Source organism: Squalius cephalus, assembly GCF_949319135.1.
Source record: "Squalius cephalus genome assembly, chromosome: 25".
In the NCBI taxonomy this organism is placed as follows: domain Eukaryota; kingdom Metazoa; phylum Chordata; class Actinopteri; order Cypriniformes; family Leuciscidae; genus Squalius; species Squalius cephalus.
In genome coordinates, this window is record NC_137146.1 from 17,355,693 (window position 1) to 17,379,526 (window position 23,834).

At 38.2% G+C, this 23,834-nt stretch overlaps 3 protein-coding genes across 11 annotated transcripts in view; 1 reads left to right on the forward strand and 2 right to left on the reverse strand.

Moving 5' to 3' along the window:
* Nucleotides 1-5,964, reverse strand: part of fam49bb (family with sequence similarity 49 member Bb) — a 52,303-nt gene extending 46,339 nt beyond the window's left edge. Inside the window, exon 1 of the mRNA XM_079863003.1 lies at nucleotides 5,625-5,964. The gene's annotated coding sequence lies outside the window, so the exon portion shown is untranslated. The remainder of the gene's footprint in view (nucleotides 1-5,624) is intronic.
* Nucleotides 5,965-6,802: 838 nt separating this feature from the next.
* eef1a1l3 (eukaryotic translation elongation factor 1 alpha 1, like 3) lies at nucleotides 6,803-9,205 on the forward strand. Its single transcript, XM_079863006.1, has 7 exons — nucleotides 6,803-7,019; nucleotides 7,092-7,271; nucleotides 7,382-7,678; nucleotides 7,946-8,096; nucleotides 8,177-8,433; nucleotides 8,518-8,752; nucleotides 8,827-9,205. Exons 1-7 carry the CDS (start codon nucleotides 6,876-6,878, stop codon nucleotides 8,937-8,939), a joined length of 1,377 nt encoding a protein of 458 aa, XP_079719132.1. The 5' UTR covers nucleotides 6,803-6,875; the 3' UTR covers nucleotides 8,940-9,205.
* A 101-nt stretch (nucleotides 9,206-9,306) lies between these two features.
* The window catches only part of asap1b (ArfGAP with SH3 domain, ankyrin repeat and PH domain 1b), a 109,951-nt gene continuing 95,423 nt past the window's right edge, over nucleotides 9,307-23,834 (reverse strand). For all 9 annotated transcript variants that reach the window (XM_079863141.1, XM_079863143.1, XM_079863146.1 and 6 more), the window contains 5 exons: nucleotides 20,991-21,069; nucleotides 20,623-20,681; nucleotides 19,457-19,965; nucleotides 19,238-19,360; nucleotides 9,307-10,691 (listed from right to left, as the gene is read on the reverse strand). In XM_079863141.1, the coding sequence (XP_079719267.1) occupies nucleotides 10,617-10,691; nucleotides 19,238-19,360; nucleotides 19,457-19,965; nucleotides 20,623-20,681; nucleotides 20,991-21,069 (845 nt within the window). In that variant the 3' untranslated portion in view covers nucleotides 9,307-10,616. The remainder of the gene's footprint in view (nucleotides 10,692-19,237; nucleotides 19,361-19,456; nucleotides 19,966-20,622; nucleotides 20,682-20,990; nucleotides 21,070-23,834) is intronic.

Sequence of the window (23,834 nt, forward strand, 5' to 3'; positions counted from 1 at the left end):
TTTTAATGCATTTTAAAATGTAATTCATATATATATATATATATATATATATACAGTGCTATGCATAAGTGGATACACCCATGCTAAAGTTGACTAAAAAGAGGAATAAAAAAAATCATATTTTGGAAATTGAACTTAATGCCTTCATTTAAAAAATTAGGAAAAATCCAACCTTTAAGGACACCAATTTTCTTTGTGAATGAATAATGTATCGTAAATAAATAAATGTTCTTCCTTAAAATACATGGTGCATAAGTGAGTACACCCCTATGTTAAATTCCCATAGAGGCAGGCAGATTTTTATTTTTAAGTATTTTTTTAAAAAAAAATTTAGGATACTATGCATCCTGATAAAGTTCCCTTGGCCTTTGGAATTAAAATAGCCCCACATCATCACATAGCCTTCACCATACCTAGAGATTGGCATGGTTTTATTTCAGTTAGCCTAAAAGCTAGTTTGATTTGCATTGAGAGATGATCTTATGGAAAGTACCCCATGCCAATCTCTATGGTGAAGGCTATGTGATGATGTGGGGCTATTTTAATTCCAAAGGCCAAGGGAACTTTATCAGGATGCATAGTATCCTAAAAAATTTGTTTTAAAAATACTTAAAAATAAAAATCTGCCTGCCTCTATGGGAATTTAACATAGGGGTGTACTCACTTATGCACCATGTATTTTAAGGAAGAACATTTATTTATTTACAATACATTATTCATTCACAAATAAAATTGGTGTCCTTAAAGGTTGGATTTTTCCTAATTTTTTAAATTAAGGCATTACGTTCAATTTCCAAAATATGATTTTTTATTCCTCTTTTTAGTCAACTTTAGCATGGGTGTATTCACTTATGCATTGCACTGTATATATATATATATATATATATATATATATATATATATATATATATATATATATATATATATATATATACAGTCCCCTCCAAAAGTATTGGAACAGTGAGGCCAATTCCTTTCTTTTTCCTGTAGACTGAAAATATATGGGTTTGACATCAAAAGATGAATATGAGACAAGAGATCAACATTTCAGCTTTTATTTCCAGGTATTTACATCTGGATCTGATACACAACTTAGAAGATACAATCTTTTGTTTGAACCCACCCATTGCTCATGTGACCAAAAGTATTGGAACATGTGACTGGCAGGTGTGTTTTGTTGCCCTGGTGTGTCCTATTACATTGATTATTCAAACAATATATAGCACTGAATGTCTGCGCTCAGTTTCAGATTTTGGTTTTACCTGTGCAGACTGAATTTATAATTAGACGTGTAACCATCATGAAAACCAGAGAGCTGTCTATGGGTGAAAAACAAGCAATTGTGAAGCTGAGAGAAGATGGAAAATCAATCAGAGCCATCGCACAAACATTGGCCATAGCCAGTACAACCATTTGGAATGTCCTGAGAAAGAAAGAAACCACAGGTGTACTAAGTAACAGACCTCGAATGGGTAGACCAAGGAAAACATCAGCAGTTGACGACAGAAACATTGTGAGAGCTGTAAAGAAAGACCCCAAAACAACTGTTAGTGACATCAGCAACAACCTTCAGAGGGCAGGAGTGAAGGTATCACAATCTACTGTTCGCAGAAGACTTCATGAACAAAAGTACAGAGGCTACACCAGAAGATGCAAACCTCTCATTAGCAAGAAGAATAAGAAGGCCAGGCTGGAATTTGCCAAACAGTACAGAGACAAGCCTCAAACATTCTGGGGCAAAGTTTTATGGACTGATGAGACAAAGATTAACCTTTACCAAAGTGATGGAAAGGCTAAAGTTTGGAGAAAAAAATTATCTGCTCATTAACCCTAAACACACAAGCTCATCTGTGAAACACGGAGGAGGTAATGTCATGGCTTGGGCTTGCATGGCTTCTTCTGGGACGGGCTCATTAATCTTCATTGATGATGTAACACATGATGGCAGTAGCAAAATGAACTCAGAAGTGTACAGAAACATTTTGTCTGCCAATTTACAGAAAGATGCAACCAAACTGATTGGGAGATCCTTCATCATGCAGCAAGACAACGACCCAAAACACAGTGCCAAAACAACAAAGGAGTTCATCAGGGGCAAAAAGTGGAAGGTTTTAGACTGGCCAAGTCAATCTCCAGACTTAAACCCTATAGAGCATGCATTTTACCAGCTTAAAAAGAGACTGAAGGGAGCAGCCCCCCAAAACAAACAACAACTGAAAGAGGCTGCGGTGAAAGCCTGGAAAAGCATTACAAAAGAAGAATGCAAAAGTTTGGTTATGTCAATGGGTCACAGGCTTGATGCAGTTATTGCAAGCAAAGGATTTGCAACTAAATATTAAGTCTTATTCACTTTAATCTATTTTAAGTTAATCTGTTCCAATACTTTTGGTCACATGAGCAATGGGTGGGTTCAAACAAAAAGTGTATATCTTCTAAGTTGTGTATCAGATCCAGATGTAAATACCTGGAAATAAAAGCTGAAATGTTGATCTCTTGTCTCATATTCATCTTTTGATGTCAAACCCATATAATTTCAGTCTACAGGAAAAAGAAAGGAATTGGCCTCACTGTTCCAATACTTTTGGAGGGGACTGTATATACACAGTGCAATGCATAAGTGAATATATTTATATATATTTTTATATATATATATCTTTTTCTTTTTTTTCTTTTTTTTTTTAATCCAGGAAAACATACCAAAGATACTCATCCTATACTCATATATCACAGGGGTAAAAAATATTTTTACCTCAACAGACTGACTGGATTGCAATCAAATCATGGTTTGTGTCATGGAGTGTCTTTGAATATGCGAACACTTTAATTATTAATCTAATTATTGAAGTATTTTAAGTATTTACTTTATTTTCTTTCTCACTGATTGCGAAGGAAGTGTCTCAATGTATTTTTGTTTGGGCAGTGACAAACTCCTGTATATTTAAAAAAGGGATCAGCTGTCCCAATGCAATTTCCTGTTTCAAGTGGAAATGCATCAACACCGGAAAGAAAACAGAGCTCATCATCATACCATTTCATGGGGTCTCTAACAATAAAAAATGATTCATGAGCTTTCCAAAAAAAACAGGTTTGAATTCACTTAGTTTCCTCAACAAACTAAATTCTGAGGAATTTCCACTTTTGCAGCTAACCTGCAGATTACAATGGAATATGCACTGCGCAAATATTACAGCTGAACATCCCAACGCCGCTCACACTGCTAAGAGTGACGTTTAGATGAATATGTAAATATGTGCAGCGCGCTTTCATCTCAATAACAAAATGAACAACAAAAATGACAGCGGTGAGAAAACAGCAGTTAAGAAGCATCTGATCATAGTGATGTGGATATGTTTGCACAAGCTCTGCAATTCAATGGCATCATGTCGACAGATCAGGTAATTAAAATTGCACTGTTATGATAGTTTTTATTAGGAAGTATATTTGATACTATGGACTGGCTATGTCAGACAATAGTTTGAATTAATCCCTTTTCTTTACATGACACATTGACATTACAGTACAGAATGGCTCTTTCGGCATTACCCTGAACACTGTACAAACCCAGTCAAAATGTCCCGAGTGATACATAAAAATCAGACAGCTACAAGCTTTAAATGACCTAGGGAGTCGGGGTAGGTCTCGTATTAATTACAAGCTGTTCACACACAGACAATAAAAAAAGCAATTAATACATGAAAATTCTTATATATAGTCCCTTTAATACAGCTAAGGTCAAAATTAATTCAAAGCTTCATCAATTGTGGACTGTTAACTACAATTGTATACCACTAATCTAAATGCTTACTAAGGCAGTCCTCTCTCAAACAAGCAAACAAACACTAATGGACACACCTATCACTTCCACATCAGATACAGAAGCAGATTACGAGTACCTTTATTCACGACATCTGTCCGTTAAACAAGCAGACCCACAATGTTTACTCCTCATGGTCTGACATGCAGGCAAAGCAAAGCATGCTATGCCTGAAACCTGGTCCAAGTTTTGGAAAGAAGCCTTGATCAAGTGACTTGATCAAAAATAAAGTAAAAACAGTTTTCTATTTGAATACATTTTAAAATATGTATTACTCATTTATTCCTGTGATAGCAAAACTAGGCTACATTTTCAGCAGCCCAGTTGCTTCAGTGTCACATGATCCTTCAGATATCAGTCTAATAAGCTGATTTGCAGCTCAAAAAAAAATTTTCTCATCATCATTAAAGTTAAAAGTTGCGCTGATAGTGATAAATACGTTTTGGAAACCGTGAAACTTTTTATTTATGATTCTTTGAGTAACAAAGAAAAGCATTTATTTGAAGACTATTTTTTAAATCTTACTTCTGATCAATTGAATGCATTCTTGCTGATTTTTTTTTTATATGCGTAGATATATTGTGCAAGATTATATCAATCATCACCAAGCCCATTATATTTTTATCAAACTTACATAAATGATGATCCATCCAATTTACTCCCTGCACAACAATGATATAAAATGCAATCCCAGCAGGCAACATCCTCCAACACAAGCAAATAGGTTACACATAATATTTTTTTTTTTTTTAAATCACAATATAGCTATGACTTAAAATATAGGCTAAGTGTGCAAAAGTGTCAAAAAACACCACATCAGAGTCTTCCTGTATGCTTGACGTCAAGCCTCACCTACATACCATATAAGGAAAGAGATGTTAATCGAATGATATGAACGCAGTAGCTCCACATGAATAACTATGATGACAGATATTTATCCAATGGTATATATTTGGAAATGCCAGCGTAATACATGAGGAGGTTTATAAAGTGATAAGAATATATTCATCATTTTGATTTACATACCAATAAATACCTACATCAAACTAATGATTTTAATAAGCCAATCACACAATTCTGACATCTTAATCAGTTTGAAACAACATGTTTTGCAAGTACTTTCATTAAACTCCACAATGCATATGGATAAATGGACATTTAGACATTTGGACATTTAGTGCACTACACTTGAACACTAGATTACAATATACAGTAACCACTTGGAATCTGTGCAAAAGCATCAGATGGACCTTTGACTAATGAATTTTAACGATTGGTCAATACTTTTACAAATAATTTTATATTAGACATTTCTAGCCAAAGAAATGTTGTAGACCTGAGCATGACCAGAAAATGTGTAATTAGACATTTACATGTGTTTTTTAAGATACAAAATAAAATTCCATGACGTTTCCTTACCGATCACATTTTTTAAATATCCTGATATTTCAGGGTTTTCCATGACAATGGAAACAGAACAGCAATAGTATCTATTTCTGCTTATGAAAAGTGTAAACCCTGTGTTGCACAATGCATGGCAGAAGTTCCACAGCATTGCATTGTATGACACGAATCTGCTTTACTTTTTTCCACCCATAAATGCATTTTAACATCGTCATACAATAATATTTTCATTTGTTCCTGTCTATACGCTTTCAAACAACGGATAGCCACGGGTGCCATCGTGCTGAAAGCACACGTACCGCTCAGTCACATGCTGTACTACAGCAACCATGCATTGAGTTATGAATATACACAATAAAGCGCAGTACGTGCAGCATAAAGATATAAGAGTGGAACGAAAACGCACCTTTGAATTCGAAGCAATGAGGGGGGAAACGTACGGAGTCCAGGTAGCACGCTATAAGCTCCAGGGAGAAGGCTTTAGATCTCTCTCTCTCCTTCTCTGTATCTGAGCCTCTCTCGCTCTCAGCTGTCTTACCGACTGTTATTTCCGGGTTAATAAAACGTCATTGTGTTCTTGCTTTTTAAACCAAACGCTTAAATCAAGCACCACACATCATCATAAAATATGAAAACCAAGGACATGACTTTAAATTCCATATATTCTCGTGTGCATTAGACACGCGACGATTTGTTTTAATATAACTAAAGTTAATGTAGTTGTTTGAACACGCCCCCTGCCGGCCAACGCTTATGCGGCACACCTGACGGATGAACTCATTCCTGTTATGTAAACCTGTGCAAATGCAACAAGTTTTCTGTCACCCAATCACACATAATGTCATATTCACGTGACGAGCCATAGGCTATTTGAAACTTTGATATAATTCCCATCTACAAATTAAATATTCTACTACCGGGCAAGGTTTCAACTAATAAAAAAACATGGACGTTTAAATCTGAACGCAGGAATTTGTCGTAATCAAAGTTGCTTTTTTAAAATATACTTTTTTCATGACATTCATTACATTTACAGCCATCATGTATTTATAAACATTTAAAAAAAAAAAAAAAAAAAAAAAAAAAAAAAAATTCGAACACCCTATTAAATAGTCAATCAGTTACAGTAAAACAGCAGCAATGATCACACTTTTTTTTTTTTTTTTTATTACGACGCTTAATCCGAACCTGAAATAAAAGCATGAGAAATACATTATTTATTAATAGCTATAATGGAATAAAAATGGAGCTGGTATTATAGCCGCCACTGCCGTCAAGAAATAAAAATAAATAGGCTAGATGAAAAATGATAGAAAGATTGGGAATGTTACAGTTATAAGGAGATAACAAACTATTTACTTTGATTTATGAAGAAGAAGAATTTTAATAGGCCTATGTGTTTTGTGTTGAGAGAGAATTATGGATATGATATTTTTATAATATAGTAAATTGTAGCTTTAAGGGTATTCTAGTTAATTGTGGTCTTTATTTCAGCGGTTATTGATCACACCAGGACTCAATCACCATCATCCATAACTAATCCTTCCCAATTAGTTACTATATAAGCTCCACTGTGGTTTGAAGTCACGCTAGGAACAAGGCATACGTTTGAAATTCTGTAGTTGCTGTCTAAAACTTTAATTACTTTAACTATAATATGGCTAAAGAAAGGATCCACATTAACTTGGTCATCATTGGCCATGTGGACAGTGGTAAATCCACAACCACTGGTCAACTGGTTTACAAATGTGGAGGAATTGACCATAGAACTATTGAGAAGTATGAGAAGGCTGCAACCCAGGTTAGTTTCAACTTAATTGGCATATTATGATTGTTTAGGTGGTAGACTTTAATTTTTCTTTTTCTTTTGAAGATGGGAAAGAGTTCCTTCAAGTATGCCTGGGTGCTGGACAAATTGAAAGCAGAAAGGGAACGTGGCATTACAATTGACATTTCCCTGCTGAAGTTCAACACTCAAAAATACACTTTTACCATAATTGATGCACCTGGCCATCGTGACTTTATCAAGAACATGATCACAGGGACCTCTCAGGTATCGATGCTATTCAGATGTTTACCTCTTGAGTGTTTATCTGGATTTCTTTTCTGGTATTACCTATACAACCTAGTTGAATAAAAGGGCAATCTTTCTTTACTACTTAGGCTGATGCTGCTCTACTGATTGTCTCTGCTGCAAAGGGTGAATTTGAGGCTGGGATTTCTCGCAATGGTCAGACAAGAGAGCATGCTTTGCTGGCGTACACCCTTGGGGTCAAACAGCTCATGGTTTGCGTCAACAAAATGGACCTGACCGAGCCACCGTTCAGCCAGAAACGCTACGATGAGGTGGTGAAGAATGTTTCTGTGTTCATAAAGAAGATTGGCTTTGAGATTGGTGCTGTACCTTTCATACCTGTTTCTGGCTGGATTGGTGAGAACATGATTGCCCCATCTCAGAAGGTGAGGCCACTCTATGCACCCCATGGAGATCTAGACAAGAAATCCTGTTCCTGGACTACTACCCACCTGCAGAGTTTAGCTCAAACCCTGCTTCAACACACCTGTCTGTAATTATCACATGCTCCTGAAGATCTTCATTAACTGTTTCAGGTGTGGTTGATCAGGGTTGGAGCTGAACTTTAGAGACTGGTAGATCTCCAGGAACAGGACTGGACACCCCTGATATAGAGCTGCTATAATCTTGATTGCTTGTATGTTCTGTTTCAGATGCCATGGTTCAAAGGGTGGAAGCTCAAGAGGAAAGAAGGCCATTCAAATGGTCGAACCTTGTTGGAGGTGCTCGAATCCCTACTTCCTCCAGTGCGTAATGCGGGCAAGCCACTGCGCCTTCCCCTACAAGATGTCTACAAGATTGGTGGTGGGTTCAACTGCCAAGTGGGCAAGGTCTCAATTTAAATCAGTTTTGGATGGTACCCTTGACATATGCTATGCCCCCAGGTGTTGGCACCGTCCCTGTGGGTAAGATTGAGACGGGGATCCTGAAGCCTGGAATGGTTCTAACCTTCTCACCAGCGAAGTTGACTGCAGAGGTCAAGTCCATTGAGATGCATCACCAGGGGCTTCAGACTGCCCTCCCTGGCCACAATGTGGGATTCAACATTAAAAATGTCTCTGTAAAAAATCTTCGGAGAGGTGATGTAGCAGGGAATGCACAGCAGGACCCTCCGTCGGATGTCAACAGTTTTATTGCTCAGGTAAAACGAGCCAAGCTTGTTTTGACATTTGTTTTGAACGCTGGCTGACAAACTAGTGATTGATTCTCTTGTGCATTTCAACAGATCATAATGCTGAACCACCCAGGCAAAATCAAGGTCGGTTACTCCCCTGTACTGGACTGCCACACGACCCACGTTTCCTGTCGTTTTGCTGAGCTGAGGGAGAAGCTAGATCGGCGTACAGGGAAGAAACTGGAGAATTGGCCCCAGTACCTGATGTCAGGAGATGGTGCCACAGTCAAACTCGTCCCTAACAAACCCCTATGTGTGGAGAGCTTCTTTCATTATCCACCTCTGGGTAAGGCGCTGATTTAAGTGCTCAAAATACTGCTGAAAAAAGCCATGTTTTAAAGTCACTTTTTTTTCTATCAGGTCGATTTGCTGTAAGGGATTTAAAACAGACTGTTGCTGTTGGGGTCATCAAATCTGTGGAGAAGGTGGACCAAGCCAAAAAGACGTCACAAAAAGCTACTGTATCAAAATGAGTTAATCATTTTGTCCCTTTTATAATTTCTTTACCAGCAGTCTGGTATGTGAGCCAAAAGTTTCTCTTTAAGTTGAGTATTTTTGTGTAGTTTTATGGAAACACACTTTATGTTGCCTTAAAGTGAAGTCTTTTTAAATGTGTTGCTGATGTATTCAATTGTTTGAACTGAATGTGAGGCCCAATATGAGGTTTGATATGGCTGTAGATTAAAAAAAGCATTACTTTTTGTTGCTGGACTGCAAATAAATTTAAGTTTTCACATCAGTTTGTCATGCTTGTGTGGTCTGAGTCCACTTGGAGTTGCCATAATCTGAATTGGTCACAACTTGACCATAATTGTTAAACAGGACACTTGAGACTTGGAGTCTTGTTTAACATGAAGCCATTTTATTGATAATGGAATGAGGAACATGTTTAGACAGTGGACACCGTCCTCAAAATCTGCAGTTTAAAAGAGACCTGTAGAACATCACGTCACCCAACTCATCCACATTATATCCTCAGTAGGTGCAGCAAAAGGGGTTAATCTTTATTTCAGAGTTAAGTAACTCAAGTTGTAACTGTGCTAACTTTGACTTGAAGTTCATACAATGCTCATAAGTTGATGGATAAACCTGACATACTAGAACCTTGATTTGTTTCCTCAAAGGACTGGATTGACCAGAGATCCCGTTGAATGAAACTGGTTGTCAGTCCATAAAAAAAAATGAGCAGCTAAGGGTTACTGGCAGCATGGATGAAAATGGCATAGATTCCAATTAAAATACAGTACATCCATGTCTATCACTTAAATTATAACATCTATAAACTGAGTAAACGACTTAACTATTTTCAAAAATATTTCAAGTAACCAAGATCTCTCAAAACAATATTAATGACAAAGGATGACCTTTGTGGAACACCACTGGATTACAAAGCGCTGTCCTTCAGTAAGACGGTAGTAAATGTACTTGGATAAAACACTGATATGGGATCACAGAGGAACATCCTGTTCACACAGGAAAATGTGTATGCATTGCAGAGGTTAATTATTTTACACTAGGTAGCAAGAACAAAGAAACAGCAAACACAAAATAACATTTCACTCTGACATGCTTTAGTGGTGTTAGGAAATGTGAAGGTAAAAACATGTAAACGAAAACCAATGTAAAGTCCAGTTGTTCCATCAGGAAGAGAAGTCGACTTCTATCTGTCCCTGCTATAGATGATAGCAATGATGGACACATTAATAAAACTTATTTGAACAAAACTGGCCCCAGCCATAACTAACTGGCAGGTAGAGTACAAGTTCACACATTTACTTTTCAGACCAACACAGGTTTCTACATTTACAGAAAAAAATAATCACACACTCATCCTTGTGTGAAACATACACGCACACATTTATGTACAATCTTATATACAGAGATACAGTATCAGTAATAGTGGAGGGAAAGTGCTGGTCTTTTAAGTGGGTGCAGTCTAGCCGTTGTGCGGTAGGCTTTATAAAACGGTACGGATAACAGCGGTACAGTTAGACATTTTATTTACACTGTCTCTGACGATGGTAAGGTGATGTGTTTTTCATTGTGGTTCCATCTTAAAACTTGCATTGTTGATTCAGCAGCTAAGTCAAGTGCATCCCATAGCCAGAGGTATTGCGCTGGTTGGGAGGTGGAGAACCAACGTTTGTGTGTCAATCAGACAAGATATGAACAAAAGACATGGGAAATACACCTTTCCTCTCTGGCTGCCCCTCGATGTGCCCAATCTGAGGACAAAAAAGAAAGGTTACAATCATGTGGCTCTGAAAAATAGATGAATATCTGAAAATGAACGCACACCAGAGGATTACCAATTCATTTTCAATAATTCAATGGCCAGAACAATTCTGCTTGTAGCATGGTAAGCACATGTACGTGTCCCTTTAAAGGTGCAGTCTTGTAAGAATGACAACTAGTGGTCAAAATAGGTATTGCAGTCCAAATTCAAAATATCGGAGATCCCCCTGCTCCTCAGACTGGACGGCGCTCACACAGGTTGCCAGTTTGAGCACACGAAACAGGAACTAGCGCAATGGACAATGACAATTGGCAACGTGCAGTATCACAGACCAAAACAAAAACAAACATTCCAGCCTGGAAACGCACATTTCAAAGTAAAATAACTGGCTGTAGAAGTGTTTTTCAGAGAAACGAGTATGTGAACTTAGCATATTTCCTCAATATATGCAACCATATTAAAAATATATTATTTTTATGCTTTAGTAGAGTGAAAAAGTTGCATACAGCACCTTTAAAAGACACTGTTTGCACTTTTGGTTGTATTCCTGTAAGAAATGCGTTTCCTTTTGGTGCAATAAACAGCCTCAAGTAGTTTGTTGTTTTTGTCTTTCTTGTTTAAGATAAATTAGGGAAAGTATTTAAAGAATCCTATGCAGAGTTTTTTGTACCTGGTAGTTCTAGGAACTAGCCACCAGGGTGGTTCTCCGAGAACTAATGGTTCCCTTAGGAACAATTTTCTGGTTGCATTCGCACAGCCAGTAGGAACTCTGAAGTGACGTACGCCGTCGTGATGTGTGTGTTGTGACTTATTTTGACCGCTGGCGGACCTTTATTTTGACGGCACTGAGAACGGCAAAGCCTGAGCGCACAGTGCTCGCATACATTAGTTAACTATCTGTCTAACAGTCCAGTCTAAAGCCCCGTTCACACCGCCATTGAGTCGCTTGTGGGCATTCGTAGTGCTGTCGCTCTAATGTTATTGGCAGACTGCACGTCTGGCCATATCTATAGAAAGTTTAATCACAAGTGATATATAAAAATAAGATATTCTAATTTGACTAAGAATTAGGCTTAAAGGGGTCATATAATGGTAAATGCACTTTTACAAGTTGATTGTTGGCAGTGCCTGTACACAACCATCATAAAATGATAAAAATCCATCCAGTGTTTTTTTTTAATCTTCTTATATGTTTTCCCCCATCTCAAATCAAGCCGTTCGATTTTGTGACATCACAAAATCGACGCCCCTCCCACGATTGTTGATTGACAGCAGCGTTTCAACACAGACCCGCCCTTGCTCATGAGCGAGCTGTCAATCATAGTCTGCGCGGACCGGCGCGGTCATTGTTGATATGCTGGAGCACTGTTTATGAGCAGAATGGCGTCTAAGCGATTGTGGTGTTCTGTTCTTGGGTGTAATAAGGAACACAGCAGTAATTTTGATGTTCCTTTATCCAAACCGCTGAAGACGCAGTGGCTGAGTTTGTTTGATCAACGTCAATGCTTTCATGTTTGCGCAAATCATTTCACACACCAGACTGCTTTACAAACGAGGGTCAGTAACGTTATAAAGCTGGTTTTGCCAAGAAGCTGCTCCTGAAAAAAGGATCGGTACCAGCTATTCGTGTTCCTGCTGCACCTCCAGAATAACTTAAGTGAGTGTAACGTTTTATTAACCTTTATATTAATATTTATATTAATCTTTGCAAATCGCTTGCTGCACGCTTCACGATGAATGCGGCTGCTTACACTCAGGGTACATTACGGCATGTTTTCTATGTACGACGTTCTCAATATAATTCATAATCCCACGTTTATAATGAACAACGCGTTATGGTTTTTGTGTTATACATACAGTCGGCATCTAGTCATATCTGGGGGCGTGGTCTGGCGTGGCGAGGGTGGAGTCGGCGGGGGGGAAAACACCGCGAACATCGTGTGTATTTGAATGACAAAAATGTCGTATTGCGAGTCATTGACGCCTGTCGACCGGCAACGGTACATTGCAAAATTAACTGCCATAGGCTATGATTGCCCTTATTTAATTAAAAACTGTGTCAATGACCCAACCAAATGGCCGGAGGTCTCGTTTCCAGACATATTTTGTTATCTGGTTGAATCTCCAGGTAAGACATCGCGGTAGCTGTAGCGGTAACATTAGCCTATAACTCAATCAACTTTCGTATATGTTGCATACTGTAACTCCATAAAACCTTGTCACTTACCAATTGTACGTATGCTTCACTCCAAACTATTAATCCTTTTGTAAAACGGTGATCAGCAGTATGATGTTGCCGAGGGACTGTGCTAACAGTTATCCCCAGACTGCAGTCTGTATTGAGTGTAGACCTCGAACTACTCCATAGGTTCACGGCTCACGTCATTACGTAGCGATTGGCCTATCAAGCGAGCCTTCAGCTGATTTTGTCCTTCTTTCTGGTTCTGTGTGTTTATTAGGAAGGATGTAGAACTTCAATTCATAATTTGAAAACTCAGAAAACGACACAGCAACTCTTCGGCATGATTGTCCCGTGTATTTCAATTAGCGCCAATGCAATGTTTTCCCCCACGGGCTAAATTCACATCACGTGACGGGGCGTTCCCGGGGGCGTTCCCAGACCAACTGTCTGTATGTATTGTGTTACAAACGGTGTACGTACAGAACAGAGGGGCGGGGTGAGCAAAGCTCATTATCATTTAAAGACACATGCACTTAAACGGAGTGCTGAAAACAGAGCTGTTTTTGACCAGGTAAAATGAGTGTTTTCTTACAATACTAATGAGAATTTTTAATTAAAGTATATTACAGACTTTTAATTTAGACCCTAAAGAATCATATTAGCTTGTACAAAAATGGCATTATATGACCCCTTTAAAAGATTTAAAAGAAATATTATGCTGTTGAAGAGTGTTGTTATATTAACCACAGCAGTAGTCAGTGCATTAAATCATTAACTATATTAAAGATCGATCAATCAACAAATTAAACTCACTCATAAGGTCAACAGTTAGGTCTACTAAAACGTCATTCAAATTTGACAAATAATACATTTTCTTGTCCCTAATGATCAACTTAATGCAGTGGAAAGGTTTTGAACCAGCTTCTTCTTCAGCTCTGACTTCGCGTGCAGCCGTGCATGAGCACAAAACCTCACAACACCCTCCCCCTGTCGGTGATTGGTTGGAACACTATTTGTTTTGGTTTTGAGTGGTTGGTGAAACCAATTGTTTTTGTGTGCAGATCTCAGAGCCTAGGCTGCCTACAGAGACGCGTTTTTTGACGGCATGCTTATAGGGCGGGCAGCTAGCGGATCGTTAGGAAAGATTAGATGAATGTGATTTTTTTTTGGGGCCTGAAATCACTGATACAACCTTTAACGCTGCTGACGTATTTCTGGTAGAATCTCAGCCAGCGTCTTTACTTCCACATAGCGTGTTCTATCCACCTTATTCCTGACGACCTCACTGCGTGTTGAATTATGGGAGGCACTTCCTGTTTGGGGAACTTCCATTCAAAAAGGATGAAATGAATCATTTCAAATCATAAGGTTGCCTTTCAAATAAAGCAGATCTGTCAGTTTGACTGGATGAGCTGTCAGTTTCCCTTCATGATTTATTTTCAGACATCATGAGAATAACGTTATACTTGGTATTTTAACGTGACTTATGTTATAACAAGAATATCTACGGCAAGAGCTCTTTTCAGTCGCTGCTTCTTTTCCTCATGATTATTTTCTTTTTTCCCTTTACAATCCGCTGTAAAAGTATGAAAAAGGTCAACATATGCTGCACATTTGTGGTCGGTTCTCCCGAATTTAATTTACGATATATTCCATTAATAATTCACTGGAATGCATTCATAATCTCTCGTTATTCTCCTAAAATCCTCACGTCTCTTTCCAGGTTTGTTTTCACAGGTAACTTAAATGCAATTTATAATCTGTCAAAATGACGGAAATCACTTTAAATAGTGTCACAATTCTGAAGTTAATGAGCATTTTTTGATTAACGCAACATAAGTTACATAATACAGATATATTACTACAGTGATATCTAACCAAAGACTCGCGCTTAGGGGTTATTTGGTCTGTTGAAATCCCTTGTTGATGCTTTTACACTTTCAAATTTCCTTTTAACCCTCTGGAGTCTGAGCGGTTTTCTGGGCCCTGGGGGTGTTCTGACATGCTCTGACATTTGTGCTTTTTTCAGTTGCTTATAAACATATTAATGGCAAAGGTGTAAATTCACTCTATATAGCACAAACAGGACTACAATAATATGTGAGCCACATGTATGTACATGTTTTCATTTTTGAGAGAATAATGTTTATGCGTGGTTATCGAAAAAACTAAAAATTTAAGTTTTTGAAATAAGGCCACAAAACACATACTAAATATGTGGCAATAAGACTTTTGACTAATGGATGTCGTTGCCTATAGTATTTTCTTCAAAATTATGTGAAAATAGTCTTGCTTTATCGTTCACATAAAACCATACATTGATTTAAATTGATGTAAAACAGGTTTTGCTTGGAAAGCCAATATGCGAGGGGGCGTGAAAGAGGAGTGGTTTACACCTTAGAATACAATGTCCCACCCACTCTGCATAATGACTCTGCATAATGAGCCATTCATTCAGGTGTGAAACTGACTGAGCCACAATGCAAGGACAAAAGATATATTTAGAAGAAGACTTATATTGACCATTTAAGATTTTGCTTACATCTATCTTGTAAATATGTTTAGCTATTTTATTAAAAAGGTTACAATTCCAACAATAATTACAATTTCAACAATATTTCAAGTGTACTCTTTCTTTGTAAAAAAAAAAAGATTATAGGCCTACATTTTATCTATGTATTCAGTATGTAGTATTTTATATATAGAAATTGCTAAACAAAAGCTTATTTGACGAGGCAGTATATTCTACAGTAAAACCTGTATATTTCTTAAACTTTATAAACTTTCATATTTCGCCTGACTGTAACGTTGTTTTCATGAAATATTAGGGCATATTGTTAATTTGCAGTTTAATACGTTGCTTATACAAATAGCCTATATCTTATTTCAACATATTTCAGTCGATTTTTACTCATCTCAGTATAGCAATACAGTTTGCTAAAACATCATCATTCATTCACACACGCGATTTAAATTTAAACTGTCTTTGCCAGCTGTGGTAAACAGCGCGCATCTCTGCCGTTCATTCATTCATAAACAGAAACCCACGTGAAGAAATTCACCTGAGAAGGAAAAAAACTTACTAGTATTCCTCAGCTCGCTCCTCGATATACCCGCACTTCTGAGGGACATTTTCATTATTATTATTCCTCACAGCGCTGCAAGACGGTGTAAACAAGTAATGATCTGAATCAATTTTGTGTTTCTCGAGCTGATATGGGGGCGTTCACAGGATTGCGCGGATTGCCTCAGCCATTTGCGTTTGAATAGCGCACGCTCTCCGTGGGCGGAGTCACATTACATCTGAATCAGCTGTAATTAGGTCGACTGGAATCGCTCTCTTTTAATACAGATTTCACAAGATGAGAATATTTGTTTTTTATATAAATTACTTCATTTAAAAGAAGAGAATTCAAGCTTCATGCCTGTGTGTCTGTATACCGATACCGTCGACCTCAGGGGGTTAATGTTCGATGGTTGAAGGGTGAGTAGATTAATGTCATCTCATTGTGACAATTTTAATTTTAACGTGTTCATAGAGCGAGCCTTTCACGATTGGTTACAGCTTAACAGAAGTTACACCCATAATTCGCGCAAAGCGTCATGGGGCGCAGGAATAAGGTGGATAGCGAAGTGTACTAGCGGTCACTAGCGAAACGGAGACAACGATTTTAGAAACCGATTCACTAGTCGGATTTCGCATGATATGAGAGAATACTCACCCTCAAAGTTGTCGATGTAGCTCGAAATATATAATTTAAAGCTTTTCTTACTTACTTTTAGTTGTGACAGCTAACTGCCTCACAATATCATCATTCACGTTAACCGCTGGAAGTTCTTGTAAACAGCGAGTGTAATTTGCCATTATCTCCACCGAATGCAAAAACGGCTTCCGACGCAGCACCGGATGTAACTGGGCGGGCTGAGACAAAACACGAAAGCGATCGTGCATAGATAGAGCTGTTATACGTAAGCAATAAGGTAACATTACTCGAGGCTGTGCTGTATCGTGAATAAGTCACGGCTTAAGTGTTTATTCACGATACAGCACTAGCCTCGAGTACCTTATTGCTACCTATAGCCGAAAAATATGTATCAATGCAACTTTCATGAAGTAAAATCACTAAAAGCCTTCCTTCCGCTGGAAAAAATAGTCCCTGACCGTAAACAGCAACGCATTCATTATTTCGTCTTAATGAGTGAGTCAGTCAGTAGAGAAGACTTTTACATTGAAAGGACTCAAACTTGTGATCACGGAGAAGGAAGACACAAATGACTAGGGCACGGGAAAACCCCTTAACTGTTAAAAGGACAAGATATTGCAGCTGACATTCAAACAGATTTTTTTATTATTAATATAGGACTGACCTGAAGGAAAATGCCATGTCTACTGTAAATGCAGATACACTTGCTTGCTCGATCTCTCACAATACTCTACTCTAGCTTCAATGAACAATGTCAATGAGATCAAACATGTGTTTAAGTTGCTAAGAGTGGTTTCAAGGGGTGTTGTGTAGTGATACATAGAACCGTTGGGTGAAGCGGTCATGTTTTATCGTGAATAAAACACAGCTATTGACCAATAAGAATCAAGGAATGGAACTAACCATTTTATAAATAGAGACAGAGACAGTATATGAAAAGGCATAGTGTATGCCGTGTGGTTGATGTCCAGTGTTTTGCTTTGTCCCCTCAAAGTTGCGACCGTCGGGCAGTTTTTGTGCGTCGACCGACTAAGTTTTCTCAGTGTGTTCCACACGTTTCCGCACAGACGGCTGAAATTAGCCAATATTAACCAACTGCAGAACCGCAGAACCATACGTCATAGCAGTGTGAGGATGACAGGATGACCAGCCTAACAGTCTGATGCCGGAAGTGGGCGGGGTAAAAACATCTAAGGGGTGGAGATGGGTAGGTTTAGGGGTGGGTTTAGGGATCAGGGGGTGGAGATGGGTAGGTTTAGGGGTGGGTTTAGGGGTCAGGGGGTGGAGATGGGTAGGTTTAGGTATGGTATATGTAAGGTGGATATGTATGGTATGCGGTTCCGGCATCAGACTGTTAGGCTGGCGCTGTCGTCCTCACACTGCTATGACATATGGTTCTGCGGTTCTGCAGTCAGACCTATCTCGAAATTAGTCCTCGTACGGCTGAAATTAGAACTCTGATTGGCTGTTCAGCTTAGTGAACGAGTCAGTGCACAAGAATAATATCAAAACGGCGAGCAAAGAAGTCAAAACGGTACAGATAGAAGGCTGTTCTAATGTTACGTCATCTTACCTGAGTGTTCCTTGGCGAATATTACCATATTAACATGAGCCGAGTGGAATAAAGAAAGTGTTTAGCAGGACTGATATTCAAAACGGTAAGCACACACTGCTTTGTTTATGGTTTGTGTATCTGCAGTGTTGGTTCCCCCTTTTGAATGAAAAATATAGATGAATATATCTTCAGAAATAGACAGTTGTCTCATTTACACGCAGGTGCAGAACGCGCATTCTAGCTGACAGTCGGCTGTAGTTCTCTCGGTGTGTTCAAGTGCAGTTTTTTTCCCCCGACGCAGGCGACGCGAGTCGACAACACAGTCGGCTTTCATCAGTGCTAGTTCTTTGGCGTCAGTTTGGTGTGTCCCGGTCTTAAGAGGCCCATCTATCACTGTTTTCCATGTTTGTAGAGTTAGTTTGTGGAGTAAATATATAGGCTATAATCTGTTTAAATTGCTTTTTTTTTTTTGGTGGGTACTGGTGTTTCACGTGCGTTTGGCCTATCAGTGTACACTAACGTCACTGGTAGTTCCTATAGTGCTGGTTTAGACCCTACTCTGAAGTAGGAGCTAAATTAGTTCCTCCAAAAGGAGCTCCTAGAACTACAGTAAAAATCGTTCCTAATTCCTGTGGTATGAACACGCCAAAATCCGGGTACTTCCGCCAATAGTTCTAGGAACTATGAAAAGGTTCCTCCAGTGCGAAAGCCCCTATTATTAGAACTGAATTATTCAGGATTCACAAAAAATTGTGAATTGAATTGATTCTCTATTAATGCAAAAAAAAAAAAAAAAAAAAAAAAAAAAACAGCCTTAGTAGAACTACTTTTAATGTCTACAATTAAGTGCCTCACTTACTTTTTACTAATCTTACTAACCAAAATAAGATCAGAAGAAATGCGGTGAAGTGATATGGTAATGTGGTCAACAAACCTTACACTATTTAATAGCCATGAACTATGGGGAACTATTTCATAAATCATTAAATCAAAACATTGGAACGTTTGTCAAACGTTTTGAATGAAGAATCTGTTGTTTCTCAAGTCTCATGCTTTGTTGCATATACTTGAAAATTTGGAGCGGTTACACTTACCCACCACTCCTGATCCTCTTCCCCGGTTACTATGATGACCTCACCCTCAACGAAAGTGAGCTCATCATCGTTATCCGCCTGACAATCATAGATGGTCTTCACCCTTCGCATTTTACTCTTAATCTGCAAAAAAAAAAAAAAAGCAAGACTCGCTTGTTAAAAGCACCTTGTTACTGACTCCCATGTACTTATCTGAAGCTTCTGAGACTGAATCCTCACCGGATTTATTTTCCGGGGCAACGGTACAGGTGTCTCCTGTGCTGATGTTGGACTTCCATTGGTGTCTTCACTAGACTGGACCGGCTGAGGTGACAGTTCACCTTGTTGGATGATTGTTGGAGTATCTGGGGGTTGGGGCTTGGGAGCCACTTCTCCAGGAGGAGGTTTATGGAGGATCTCAGTGGTTACAGGTTTGGGTGGGGAGACATCTGTCAGTTGGGGTTTGGGTGGGAGATCTTTCAGCTGAGGTTTAGGCGGTAGGTCACCCAGCTGGGGTTTAGGGGGAAGGTCGGACAGCTGGGGCTTTGGAGGTAGTTCTCCTGGTTTAGGGGGTAATTCTGAATGCTGTGGTTTAGGAGGTATATCTCCAGGTTGAGATCTATCAGCTAACGGAACTTTCGGTGGGGTGTCTGAACTCTGCAGAACCTTCTGGAACAGCACAGGTTCAGGAGGCTGGTTAGTTTTGTCCATAGATGGGTGATGGATGGTGTCTATCTTACGCAGGGCAACTATTGAAAAACAAGATAATGTCAGCAGATTAGTTATGTGTTTTTTGTGGGGTTTTTTGTCTTTAGATATAGTTCAAGACTATTTTGGAAGACAAATGAGGAAATATTTCCCTCACAAGATGTTGAGCAGAGCACACTAGAAAAGGGGTATCCAAAAAGCGTAAAAATAAGTGTTAAAATTTGACATTTGTAATATTACTTCATATTTTATTCATTTAGTTTTCTATTTTTTTTATTTATTTTTTACTTTTGTTAGTTTTAAGTGCATTTATTCTGTGAATAAAAATGTCATTAATTTCAAAGTGTTAAACTTTGAAGAAAACACTTTTGCTTTTAAAGAAGTTTCTCAGCATCACCATTGTTCAGTGGTAGTTGTAAGGGAATATTTTGTGCTGATGTGAAACAATATTTATTGTGAAAAATGTCATAACTTAATTTACTAATAAATTCTATATAAAATATATAGAACATTTATTTGAAAAAGATAAAAAACAACACTTAGCTTAATACAAACAAAATTAAATTAAAAGACAATCTTGAATGCAAAAAACTATACAATTATGATGATTAGGATTAAAGTTACTGACTAAATGAATTATTTCAACATTCAGATGTTATACCATTGCAATTTTCATAGGCAGAAAGCATGTCACCTACCCTTCTGAGGTAGTTTGGGAAGGACCCGTGGACCAAGTGTGGGCTTTGTGGTGTTGAGACTAGAAATATGGAACATATGTAAAGCTCAAAGATATGTTCGATAACAGGTTGCACGCTCTGTAAAATCAGCCATAATGTATTAAAGAGAACTGTTTTGCATTCCCAAATACACGATGACAAATTTACATGGACATATTCAAATGAATCACAAAAGGCCATGTATAAATATGCAGTCTAAAGTTTGCTGACATTTTTAATGCAAATATAGTTCTAAAGTTCAAGCTTGTTCTACAAAACTGAATTCTTAAGCAGTTATGTTTGGATTGTTTCATTTGCTATGTTAGAAAAGTTGTTAGAAGATGGGTTACCTTTGATGTTGCGGAATGCCTTCAAATCTGTTAGTCAAAGGGGACATCTTGTTGACAGGAGGTGGCGTTGAATCACTTCCTGCAATGATGAGTTTGAGTTTAAATATATTTTAGTGGCAGAAGCCTATAGAGACCTCCTAAGATGACATTAGCAGAAAAATAAAAAAAATGAGTGGGAATTTCTGACAGTAAAACTAGATATACACTGCCGTTCAAAAGTTTGAGGTCAGTAAGATTTTTTTTTTTCCCCCAATGTTTCTGAAAAGAGACTCTTGTGGTCACCAAGGCTGCATTAATTTGATCAAAAATCCAGTAAAAAAAAAATGTATGTTGTAAAATATTATTACAATTTGATGGCAAAGCTGAATTTTCAGCATCATTACTCCAGTCTTCAGTGTCACATGATCCTTCAGAGATCCTTTTATTATGCTGATTTGCTGCTCAAGAAAAATTCCTTATTATCAATGTTACAAACAGTTGTGCTGCTTAACATTTCTGTGGAAACTGCAATAAATTTTTTTCAGGATTCTTTAATGAATAGAAAGTTCAGAAGAACAGCATTTATGCTGTTTTGATCAATTTGATCAATTAAATGCATCCTTTATACACAAAGCTTTATCCACATAAAAGTTTGTGTACAGATGAGTCTCCAGTATTTTTTTTCAGCAAATGTCACAACTTTGTATTTACTTATTAAAGCACACTTCTTAAATAAATAAATAAATAAATAAATAAATATATATACAGTGAGGAAAATAAGTATTTGAACACCCTGCTATTTTGCTAGTTCTCCCACTTGGAAATCATGGAGGGGTCTGAAATTGTCATCGTAGGTGCATGTCCACTGTGAGAGACATAATCTAAAAAAAAAAATCTAGAAATCACAATATATGATTTTTTAACTATTTATTTGTATGATACAGCTGCAAATAAGTATTTGAACACCTGTCTATCAGCTAGAATTCTGACCCTCAAAGACCTGTTAGTCCGCCTTTAAAATGTCCACTTCCACTCCATTTATTATCCTAAATTAGATGCACCTGTTTGAGGTCGTTAGCTGCATAAAGACACCTGTCCACCCCATACAATCAGTAAGAATCCAACTACTAACATGGCCAAGACCAAAGAGCTGTCCAAAGACACTAGAGACAAAATTGTACACCTCCACAAAGCTGGAAAGGGCTACAGGGAAATTGCCAAGCAGCTTGGTGAAAAAAGGTCCACTGTTGGAGCAATCATTAGAAAATGGAAGAAGCTAAACATGACTGTCAATCTCCCTCGGACTGGGGCTCCATGCAAGATCTCACCTCGTGGGGTCTCAATGATCCTAAGAAAGGTGAGAAATCAGCCCAGAACTACACGGGAGGAGCTGGTCAATGACCTGAAAAGAGCTGGGACCACCGTTTCCAAGGTTACTGTTGGTAATACACTAAGACGTCATGGTTTGAAATCATGCATGGCACGGAAGGTTCCCCTGCTTAAACCAGCACATGTCAAGGCCCGTCTTAAGTTTGCCAATGACCATTTGGATGATCCAGAGGAGTCATGGGAGAAAGTCATGTGGGCAGATGAGACCAAAATAGAACTTTTTGGTCATAATTCCACTAAACGTGTTTGGAGGAAGAAGAATGATGAGTACCATCCCAAGAACACCATCCCTACTGTGAAGCATGGGGGTGGTAGCATCATGCTTTGGGGGTGTTTTTCTGCACATGGGACAGGGCGACTGCACTGTATTAAGGAGAGGATGACCGGGGCCATGTATTGCGAGATTTTGGGGAACAACCTCCTTCCCTCAGTTAGAGCATTGAAGATGGGTCAAGGCTGGGTCTTCCAACATGACAATGACCCGAAGCACACAGCCAGGATAACTAAGGAGTGGCTCTGTAAGAAGCATATCAAGGTTCTGGCGTGGCCTAGCCAGTCTCCAGACCCAAACCCAATAGAGAATCTTTGGAGGGAGCTCAAACTCCGTGTTTCTCAGCGACAGCCCAGAAACCTGACTGATCTAGAGAAGATCTGTGTGGAGGAGTGGGCCAAAATCCCTCCTGCAGTGTGTGCAAACATGGTGAAAAACTACAGGAAACGTTTGACCTCTGTAATTGCAAACAAAGGCTTCTGTACCAAATATTAACATTGATTTTCTCAGGTGTTCAAATACTTATTTGCAGCTGTATCATACAAATAAATAGTTAAAAAATCATACATTGTGATTTATGGATTTTTTTTTTTAGATTATGTCTCTCACAGTGGACATGCACCTACGATGACAATTTCAGACCCCTCCATGATTTCTAAGTGGGAGAACTTGCAAAATAGCAGGGTGTTCAAATACTTATTTTCCTCACTGTATATATATATATATATATATATATATATATATATATATATATATATATATATATATTGTGCTGCGATATAGCAGATGTAACTGCACCAGGCCATGTTCAATAATGGTCTTAAATGCATCTCACTACATCTCAAATTATGTAATTATGTGAATCAACTGGCAGTTAATTAATATGGGTTATATCGATACAGATCATGTGAGGGGATATACAAGATGCAATGCATTTTAACATGTCTTTCACACATTAATATCTTCCAGACCATTATTTTACCATGCCTTGCTCTTTGTCTTTACCCAAAATGTTAAGCATCATGCAAATCACTAGGGCAGGGTTCAATACAGAGGTCAAAAGATTATGGATGGGGTCATTAGGCTGAGCCTTTCATTGGCAACACTGTCATCTCAATATTGTTTTTTCATATCTAAAATGTTCTAGAGTTTAACATGTAACGCCACCACAGAATGAATGGGATGCAAATGATCTGGTAATATAC